This window comes from Sinocyclocheilus grahami, unplaced genomic scaffold, assembly GCF_001515645.1.
Source record: "Sinocyclocheilus grahami isolate Dianchi unplaced genomic scaffold, SAMN03320097.WGS_v1.1 scaffold2477.1, whole genome shotgun sequence".
NCBI lineage: Eukaryota > Metazoa > Chordata > Actinopteri > Cypriniformes > Cyprinidae > Sinocyclocheilus > Sinocyclocheilus grahami.
The window spans coordinates 12,284-23,207 of NW_015507656.1; the positions used below are offsets into that span (position 1 = coordinate 12,284).

The 10,924-nt window shown below is 37.8% G+C and overlaps 1 protein-coding gene across 1 annotated transcript; it reads right to left on the minus strand.

The window, feature by feature from the left end:
• Positions 1-5,582: 5,582 nt before the first annotated feature.
• Positions 5,583-10,924, minus strand: LOC107575133 (NACHT, LRR and PYD domains-containing protein 1a-like). The gene is made up of 13 exons (XM_016261548.1): positions 10,819-10,924; positions 10,666-10,743; positions 9,976-10,063; positions 9,664-9,854; positions 9,480-9,521; positions 8,158-8,289; positions 7,949-7,986; positions 7,756-7,826; positions 7,442-7,656; positions 6,524-6,768; positions 6,285-6,431; positions 5,763-5,895; positions 5,583-5,647 (listed from the first exon to the last, which is right to left on the minus strand). Exons 2-13 carry the CDS (start codon positions 10,679-10,681, stop codon positions 5,583-5,585), a joined length of 1,383 nt encoding a protein of 460 aa, XP_016117034.1. The 5' UTR covers positions 10,682-10,743; positions 10,819-10,924.

Sequence of the window (10,924 nt, forward strand, 5' to 3'; positions counted from 1 at the left end):
GGCCATCTAGCTGGCTAACGATAACGTCAGCATTTTCTCCTCCTTTGATTGGATGGTCAGCATACTAGCTAGCAAACAGCATCACCGTAAATCATTTTATTAAAACTTAGTAAAACTTTTATTACTGTTTCTCAGGTTTAGATTTTCAGTGCATTTTGAAAAAAATATTTGCTTACTATATTTAGTAAATCTAAAAACAGTAATGTTAGTCCTAATGACTGCGAAAAACAACCACACGCCTCCTCAGCAGCGGCTTTGTGAAAGACTCATGAAGATGAAAAACCACTAGAGCATCGTAGCTTAATTTTCATTTTTGACTCTTTTATCGCTTGATGCGTATGTTGATGTTATAAGCGCGATATAAAGCCAGGTTTAAGTCTCCGTAAGAATATCTCAGTTTCCCGAGTGCAGCTGTATTAGCCGGTCTTTTCCTTCGAGGCAGACCAGCGGGGAGATGAGAGTCACAGAGGTACGTTAAAACACATCTATACACCTTTCTTCATCGTCTTGTATGAATTATTTTAATGTTACTTCCTCACTTTCCTAGTAAAGCTGTGCTAACCAGTATTTTCCTCCCGCAGTGCGCTGGCAGACCGGCGGGGAGACTCGTGAAGACGAAATAAAGCAGTAAGAGAACATTACATTGTTAGGTCAACTTTAAAACACATGTAATCACCTTATTTGTTTTATACCAATGCTATCGGTAAGGTATAAATGCGTTTGGGTGAATACATGTCTGTAAGAACATCGGATGGACTGGTATATATTCACACAATGTAGGCTGGTCAATTATTAATATGCCAACCGGTGTGCTGTAACAAATTGAATACTGAGTGAAATGTAATCACTGTATAAAAAAATAATAATAAAAAAGGCAAATCACCGAGCCCAATTTATCTGAAAATGAAAGCTCGAAGACAATAGTCATATTTCACTCCTATAATTAAACCTGATAGAGCCATGTCATGGCATGGTTATGCTTTGTCTTTGAGGATGATTAAGTTGATGTGTTTCCTCCTTGTGTTTAGTTCTGTTTCTCTGGTGATTGTTCCTTAGTGCTCTTGAGTGCGTTTGGTTTCATAATGATATTGACTGCTGCAATTATACCTGCATCTTGCCTTTCGTGAACCACTGCCGGACATGAGGTCTCTGAGGAAAAGTTATTTGTTTATTTTTGTTGCACAATCTGTACACACTGTTTAATAGAACATTACAACTATTCGAGTCATGTCACATTTATCACAATTAGTATAACTTTCTCTTAAATCGAATCAGGTTATATTTGGAGCATCTTTATCATATTAATGTATGGAGCTCTAAAAATGCACTGTGTGTTTGACATAATAAATCTAAGATTGTTGAAATGTATTTAGTTTTTGATTCTTCTTTGATTATTGCTTGTTATATTTTATTTAACATGCAGTATGATATTTTCTTGAACGAAAGTGTAGCACTGCTGACCAATCAGCATCCCCGTGTCCCAATATACATACTATCCTTCCTAAATAGTATGTGTGATTACAGTAAGTGTGGTCCCGAGTATGTTGACAGGAGGGTGCCCAAAAGTCTTCAGCCAAATGCATCTCAATGGGTCCTGCAGTCTATGCAAAGAGGCTTAAAAACTAGTTTGGTTCTCATTCACCTCGGATCAACAGGATCATCCCCACAGTCTGAGAATGGGGGTTGTGTCTGATTCTAGATCTGTGCAGCTTAATTGCATGTTGAAAACATAGAAGATCAAGGTTAACACTAAAGCTGATCGTGATTCAAATCAGGTCCAATGACTGGTTTGTCACAATAAATCCTAAGGTCATATACATCCATCTGTCCACAACACAGGAAGTTCCTGCAATCGCTGCAGGTCATTTGCATAAAAAAAGTGCATCGCTTCTGACCGGCGCATGCGCAACGCTGAACTCATACGTCATCCGCCCGGAGCTGCTTCCGTGTACAACTGTTGGCGCAAGCTAAATTAAAGTGATTATTACGTTTTGAATATGGATATTTTTCTTACAAAAACGCATTGATTCACTACAGGAGGCCTTTGTTCACCCCCCGGAGCCGTGTGAGACACTTTTTTTTATTTTTATGGATGGGCGCTTTTTATTTAACTTATTTTGGACTGATGCATGCAACACCCGCTGAGTGGCATTAAACAGCTTGAAAGATCAAAAACAATGTTTAATATAACTCCGACTGGAGTTATATACACCTAGAATGACTTGAGGGTGAGTAATTTATGGGCTAATTTTCATTTTTGGGTGAACTAACCCTTTAAGACTGTGAACTCAATGTGAACAGACAAGCGTATTTCATAAAGATGGTATCAGTCACTCAGTTTTTTTTCTTTTAATAATGTTAAAAAGCTTTAACATTAGATGATTAGATGATAAACTTGTCCAATTCATTGGGAGAGTAGTGCACTTCTGTGCTTCTGAATGGCTGTGATATTTCGATATGTCGTGTCACGTCTGGTGTGGACAGACAAATCGCTTGTCGCTGGAATCTTGTCGCATCGTGTCTGGTTAGGAATGTGCTCACAGCCTTACACTAGTACCTGCCGATATGGCGGAGCTGGTAATAACATTCCCATAGCATTGCAAAAATTAAGATTTAAAATGAATTTGTGGGTGAACTAACCCTGCTTGAGCTCGGGAAATCCATCTGCATATAACACAGTATAGTATAAGAGTAACACTAGTTCAGAAGCTTAATGTAATCTTGTTTTCTCAAATGTTTTTACTAATTTCACCAAATAAAGGACTATACAGTGGGTACGGAAAGTATTCAGACCCCCTTAAATTTTTCACTCTTTGTTATATTGCAGCCATTTGCTAAAATCATTTAAGTTAATTTTTTTTCCTCATTAATGTACACACAGCACCCCATATTGACAGAAAAACACAGAATTGTTGACATTTTTGCAGATTTATTAAAAAAGAAAAAACTGAAATATCACATGGTCCTAAATATTCAGACCCTTTGCTCAGTATTTAGTAGAAGCACCCTTTTGATCGAATACAGCCATGAGTCTTTTTGGGAAAGATGCAACAAGTTATTCACACCTGGATTTGGGGATCCTCTGCCATCCCTCCTTGCAGATCCTCTCCAGTTCTGTCAGGTTGGATGGTAAACGTTGGTGGACAGCCATTTTTAGGTCTCTCCAGAGATGCTCAATTGGGTTTAAGTCAGGGCTCTGGCTGGGCCATTCAAGAACAGAATTTAAAAGGTTCGAAAACAAAAGGGCAAATGGTTCAGAAGAAACCGCTAGAAGTGAACCCACGTGTTGCCACTCTTCTTTGCAAAGTGAAGGGTTTTCAGTGGAATTTCTGAAATGTAAGTAGTACACACCCCAGTATCTTTTTTTTCTTTTTCTTTTATTATTCTCCATATTTATTTGACTGTACCTGTCATCCCTTTTTCGGGTCTGTTTCTGATTGTATTATTATGTTTTGTAATATATCTTATATAATGTCCTCTTTGTTCTTTTTAATATGTCTAGCCACTCTTTGCATCCTGGGATGGAACAGCATCTGGAGCGGAACTGTTCTCCTTTGTTTGATCCGAAGTTTTGTTGGACTCACTTGGGGCCTTGTTGTTTGGGCATGTTGGACTGCTCATGCAGTGGTGAAAATTAATCAGTCTTTGTGGTTTTTAGACAAGTTTAATTATGACCATGTTGGTTAACTTGTGGTTTTAAAGTTATGCATGGTAATATGTTTTAAGTAATTTAATATTTTTGAATTTCATGTCCAATTTATTTTGGAATTCAAAGTATTACTAAATACAATGTTTTATGACATTTCTTTCATGCACTTTTTTAAAAAAGTTATATATTAAATACATGTTGACCTGTTTAAGAAGTGTCATTTTTGTTTTGTTTTGTGAAATAATAGGGTGAATTAATGTATGCATCATACAACACTGTATGCAGTTAAATTATGTTCAAAGCTTATGCAGTTAATGAATAGTTTAAATTTAAAATTGACCTGCTAGTCATTAATATCACAGCTTACACACATTAAAGTAGTTTAGTGTAAAAAGTATAGAAATTGTTTAAAAACACAGTTATTTACTGCAATCAGGAAATGAAGTTTCAAGTTCAAGAATTCATAATCCCCGTGTCCCAATATACATACTATCCTTCCTAAATAGTATGTGTGATTACAGTAAGTGTGGTCCCGAGTATGTTGACAGGAGGGTGCCCAAAATTCTTCAGCCAAATGCATCTCAATGGGTCCTGCAGTCTATGCAAAGAGGCTTAAAAACTAGTTTGGTTCTCATTCACCTCGGATCAACAGGATCATCCCCACAGTCTGAGAATGGGGGGTTGTGTCTGATTCTAGATCTGTGCAGCTTAATTGCATGTTGAAAACATAGAAGATCAAAGTTAACACTAAAGCTGATCGTGATTCAAATCAGGTCCAATGACTGGTTTGTCACAATAAATCCTAAGGACATATACATCCATCTGTCCACAACACAGGAAGTTCCAGCAATCGCTGCAGGTCATTTGCATAAAAAAGTGCATCACTTCTGACCGGCGCATGCGCAACGCTGAACTCATACGTCATCCGCCCGGAGCTGCTTCCGTGTACAACTGTTGGCGCAAGCTAAATTAAAGTGATTATTACGTTTTGAATATGGATATTTTTCTTACAAAAACGCATTGATTCACTACAGGAGGCCTTTGTTCACCCCCCGGAGCCGTGTGAGACACTTTTTTTTATTTTTATGGATGGGCGCTTTTTATTTAACTTATTTTGGACTGATGCATGCAACACCCGCTGAGTGGCATTAAACAGCTTGAAAGATCAAAAACAATGTTTAATATAACTCCGACTGGAGTTATATACACCTAGAATGACTTGAGGGTGAGTAATTTATGGGCTAATTTTCATTTTTGGGTGAACTAACCCTTTAAGACTGTGAACTCAATGCGAACAGACAAGCGTATTTCATAAAGATGGTATCAGTCACTCTGATTTTTTTTCTTTTAATAATGTTAAAAAGCTTTAACATTAGATGATTAGATGATAAACTTGTCCAATTCATTGGGAGAGTAGTGCACTTCTGTGCTTCTGAATGGCTGTGATATTTCGATATGTCGTGTCACGTCTGGTGTGGACAGACAAATCGCCTGTCGCTGGAATCTTGTCGCATCGTGTCTGGTTAGGAATGTGCTCACAGCCTTACACTAGTACCTGTCGATATGGCGGAGCTGGTAATAACATTCCCATAGCATTGTAAAAATTAAGATTTAAAATGAATTTGTGGGTGAACTAACCCTGCTTGAGCTCGGGAAATCCATCTGCATATAACACAGTATAGTATAACAGTAACACTAGTTCAGAAGCTGTAATCTTGTTTTCTCAAATGTTTTTACTAATTTCACCAAATAAAGGACAATATACTCAAGCACACAGCCAAACTGACTCTAAATCACAAAGAAAAGAAAAGAATGAAACACTGCACATACCCACTGAAGAAACTCTCTGGCTGTAATCATCTGAAAGAAACACACATATGCACACAGCCAAACTGACTCTAAATTACAAAGAAAAGAAAAACACAGTTTGATTTCAATGCATAATGAAGCACTGCACACTGCACATACCCACTGAAGAAACTCTCTGGCTGTAATCATCTGAAAGAAACACACATATCTGAATTATTTAAATGTCAGAACATAGGTGTGAGATCCTACTACTTTGCACATATGGTCCGTGTCCCATAACAATGAAGCTCATAACAAATGTTACCTTGACGTATTTTGGCATCCCATACACCTTCACCGTGATGTTCTGGCATCAGCTGAAGGTGAAAGTCCTTTGGTGTATCAATGAATACTTCAAAGAAGTCTGGTTTTACGGGTTTGTACTTGAGCTCTAACTGCTAATGGAGAGAAAGGAAAGGACTCGAATGGTTTGTTGAGGGTAAGAGTGCTGGATTAGGGTTTTGTGTTTGGGCAGTGGGGTAGGAGGGTTTATGGACTTAGATTTACAGGTTGAACAGATTTTAATACTGTTGTACAGTGTATACTCACGTGGTCAGGTAAATTGGTGTGTGTCATTTTGACCTTTGGAGGTTGCATTTGTGCATTTGTTTCTGAAAAGAGGAAGCCTTAATAACAAATGCAGCTAACAAATGCGACCTTCAGAGGGTGAAACCTTAAAATGAGACACAGCAATTTACTAGACCACCTGGAAATACAGCATACTGCAATTTGAGGAACATTGTTAAGGGAAATGAGTCACATTTATGTAATATTTTAAAATATTTACTTTGGGTTGAACTTCAAATTTGCACTCAGATTCCTTATTTTCATCCAGCGTCCTCAGTGAATACCAAGTCTTTGTCTGAAGCGAGGATACAGGCCCTGGCTTTGAGATGAGTCTTGTCTTGCTTTTAATCTCATTGTTTTCAACAGCCTACAGAAAATAAATGTCACACATTTGCCCCCCCTTCCATAAAGCACAAGACATTGAGCAGGTGTGTCACTGTTCATTTCGATATCACTTACCTCTATCATTTTTTTCTCACTTGGAATCAAGTACACATGAAGTGTCAGGAATGATTTCTGAGTTTCATATATAAATGTTTCGCAGTGATAATTCACAGAGAAGCCACTCCTCAAAAGAAGACCTTTCGGGGAGAAGGAGTGGTTCAGAAGTTTGGCATGGAATCTAGTTATCGTGCATTTCTCAAATGAAATCCCACTGTCTTCAACATGAACAACCCTCACTTCGTCGTTAATGGGAGATCCACCTGCAACGTATTAAATTAGCTGATGATGATCAGATGCAAAAGAAACAAGCATAGTGCTGATTGCATTTTTTATTTTAAAGGGGTCATGAATTAAAATGTTACCTTATCTGGCCATAGGCTACTATATAAACTCACTGTGAGTTTCCGAACTCAAAACTTCCAGGTTTTTAATATGTAATAGAGACGAATACATCAGCACAAAACTGCCTGTTTAGACACGTATCAATGTTGTTTTTGTTTGCTTGGTTGCTTTGTTTACTCTTCGTAGAATGGAAATAATCTGTCATTTATTTTTTGTTCCAATTATATATAGAAAGCATGCAAAACCACTCCCTTTATAATCGTCTGAGCTGTCTATCACACAGCGCACTGTCTACACTCCTTAATGAATCCCTTATTAACATTGTGTGTGTGCACGCAAATTAAGTTGCAATTAGATCATTTGTGCACTCAAAAGACATTAGGCAACAATCAGCCTAGATCTAAATATAATGCTAAAACACTTTTCATGATTAGTTTATCAAAATTGTAGTACTTACTTTATATGCAAAGATGTAAGTAAGGTAGAAAACGACCTTTGATTTCTAATTTGTGACAGGTTTTGTGAAAAAAATTGTAAAAACAATGAATCCATGACCCCATTAAAATGTGTACAGAATTTGGGGAAAATTACCTAAACACAGAAAGTGGGGTAGATAGACTGCCTTTAGTTTTCCTGAGATGATGGCGATATCCATCAAAGGGCCGCACGGTGTAAACTGCTGCATTTCTAGAAAATCACTTACACACTCCCAGTCACAGATGTGATACTCAAGCTGAACAGACCGGGAGCATTCAATACGGAGACCAGTCCTGCTGCATTCATAATGGCCTGGTTTAAGCTTTAGACTGTTGGACAGAGATTCATTTAGGATTACAGTTGCTGTATATAACATATGAAAATGTACAATAAATAAAAGAGATGCAGAGATGCAGCAGATATAGTACCTGTACTTCATCGGTGCATCCTCTGAGATCACAACGGGTTTAATCAGGTCCCATTCAGCTGAGTCCTGGAACTGGATACATATTTGTTTCCGTGTAACCAAACCATTTCACCCAAACAATAGCAAATGTATTAGAAATGTGGCTTTAAAAGCAGGTTGAATGAAATTAATCAGCTAAACTGCTCTTGACTTACCTTGACACCGGCACAAGTTTGACATTGTCTTTTTGATGCTTGAGAGGATAAAAAAAAGGAAAAATCAGCCATTGATAAAACTGCCAACATAAGACCAAATATGACATTCTGCATTTGAATACATTGGGGGGAGTGGTAGTTTCCATGTAGCTTCCCCGGGTTTGGACTGCTTGTATGACTTGCTTTTTCAATTTTGAATGAAACCATACCTGTATTAATGCCCATTGTATGGCACACTCTTCTGAAGTTATTAAACATCAGTAGGAATGCAGGAGATTCTCTGTGGTGTTTTGTTTGGTATTTAATGAGTTCCAACATCTGTTGATCATGCTGAATCACATCTGTGAGAAACAAATGAAATAAAAATAGAACAACTATCTTGTGTATCTTGTGTGCGTGTGTGTGTTTGTGTGTGTGTGTGTGAGAGAGAGTGTGTACGCGTTTTTGTGACAAATGAGGACATAAATGTGTATAATGACAAAGGTATGACAGGTATTACAAGGAGAAGGTGACTTTTCAGGACATTACCCCATGTCCCCACTTTTCAAAACGCTTATAAATCACACAGAATGGAGTGTATTGAAAATCTGAAATAGCAGAAAGTCTCCTGTGAGGGGTAGGTTTAGGGGTAGGGTTGGTGTAGGGCAATAGAATATACGGTCTGTACAGTATAAAAACCATTACGCCTATGGAGAGTCCCCACTTTTCACAAAAACAAACCTGTTTGTGTGTGTGTTTGCAGCTGAACTGCTTCGGGCGTCACCGCAGACAGACGGCCCCGGCCCCGGCCCCGCAGATCTCCGGCAGCAGGAGCGAGCTGTGCGCTCCGCCGCTTCACTCCAGGATCAACGGCTGGTCTCTTCCTCTGCACGGCTTCCAGCTCCTCGCCTGGCTCGTCTACAGCTTCATGGCCATCGTCGGCTTCGGCATCTACTTGCCTCTTCTCCCGGCGCCGTGGAGCTTCGCAGCGTACGCCGTATCCTTTACAAACAATCCACAGAAACACAAACGTTTATGTTAAAAAATCATATGAACAGTGAGTCATGCCAACTCATATTACTTTAACTCATCAAAATCATTTTCAGTTTCAACTAGATGAGATTTTTAAAAAGATTTGTTGAAATGACAGACAATTTGATTATACTTAACTTGTTTTTACAGCACCACCAATGTTCACATTCGGTTCTGCCATAAACATCCAGTTATACTAAGCACCACAATGCACTGCCAAAATAAAGAGGGAAACTATAATTATTTATATGCTATTGAAGTATTTATTAATAGTTTGAATTAACTTGTTTTGTTTATAATATAATATTTTTATTTATATTTTAGTAATTTTGTTATGTGCTTTTGTCATTTTATTAGATTTTTATATATCTAGTTTTAGTTTATATATAATTATTTTTGCATTATTTTATTTTTTTATATATAATATAATAACTACACTTAGAGAGAGAGAGAGAGAGAGAGAGAGAGAGAGAGAGAGAAGGGAGTTTCAAAGTGGATTGTTTTCTCCAAAGGTGCTCACCAAGTCTTTCGGTATCACTGAGATCTCCTTCTCTGGCCGTACCTGAAACACCCAGATATTCATCTGTTCATTCAGTTTCCACATTCACAGTAGCTGCCACTGTCCATCAAACTAGTACAAACTTTCCACTTGTGTACCTTCTTTATAGACTTTATTTAGACAAGAATAATAGAAATAGACTTACTCTGGGAACAACACGGCTGGACAACATCAGAATCATTGTCCCGATGCTGTATTATTCTCTTTATCAATTCTATTCCTGATTCCAAAGTAGTGCGTATAGATGAGACATATAATGACTGATCTTCAGTTTCCTCGGAGAGCTTTTGGATTTGTTCTGCCTCAGTCTTTATAGTTTTTGTTTGGCCTTTTTCACTTGATATGACAAAGAGCAAAATCAAATCTTATGGTTTTGGTCAATATTTGGTTCCGAAGGAGGATTGGCTAATAACAGTTAAAATCAGGTACATACTGTATGTAAAACACTGACTGCTACCTTTTTGTGTTGTAAAGACGACACAGCTCCTGTATTTGCTGTCCATATGTACTCAACAGTTGTTCCAATTCTTTACAGCTTTTGATATCTTCACATAAATATGAACAGAATGTAAACAATAAAGCTGGCAGTTTGTTTATGTATTTGTCATTCTTCATTCTTCATTCATTCTCTGTGTGGTCCACTTACAGTTTCAATACTAGTGTTACTTCCTGAATCTTAAAAACCAACTGATAGCCAAAGACTCATGAAGTTTGTTGTAAAAAGGACTTATGAAGGAAGTGTGTGAGAAAGTTTGAACAGCGGAGAATGGTGCTAGCAATGCTAAAATGCATAACATTTAAATATGTGTTGATCATGTGTGGAAAAAAAAGACCTGCTGTAATAGTGAGTTGTGTGTTCATCAGTAATTCACTCATTAACTTAGATGCATAAAGTAATGCCCCACAAGCACACAGTACTCAGGAGAAATGTTAAAGACGTAGGTCAGCATGAAATTTCATATCCAGTGAGAAATAAACATGTATGACAAGAGTTGGTTTTATTAAGACTGGGGTCAGATCTGAATGTGAGTTTGTGGTGGATCACGTGTGCTGATCAGTCATGTAAAGGACTGCAGATCATGTACTAAGAAAGTAAGCAAAGGTATTTTTCATATTCAGTTTCATGTTGATGTTATTGTACACTCACTTGCAGGGTTTGCCATCTTTTCATCAAGCGGATTCGGCCGGGTTTGTCAAATACTTCAGACTGGTGTGAGACGCAAAGCTGTCAACAATATTCAAATTCCAGACACAAAACAACACTTCAATGTAAAACACAAAACATGCATGGATAGCTTACTTTATTGGCTCATCCTGTGCTTGATCCTCAAGTGTCTTCGTCAGTGGAAACTAGATTTTAACACGTAGAACAAACTGAAAGCAAAATTAAAACTCGACCGGTCCAA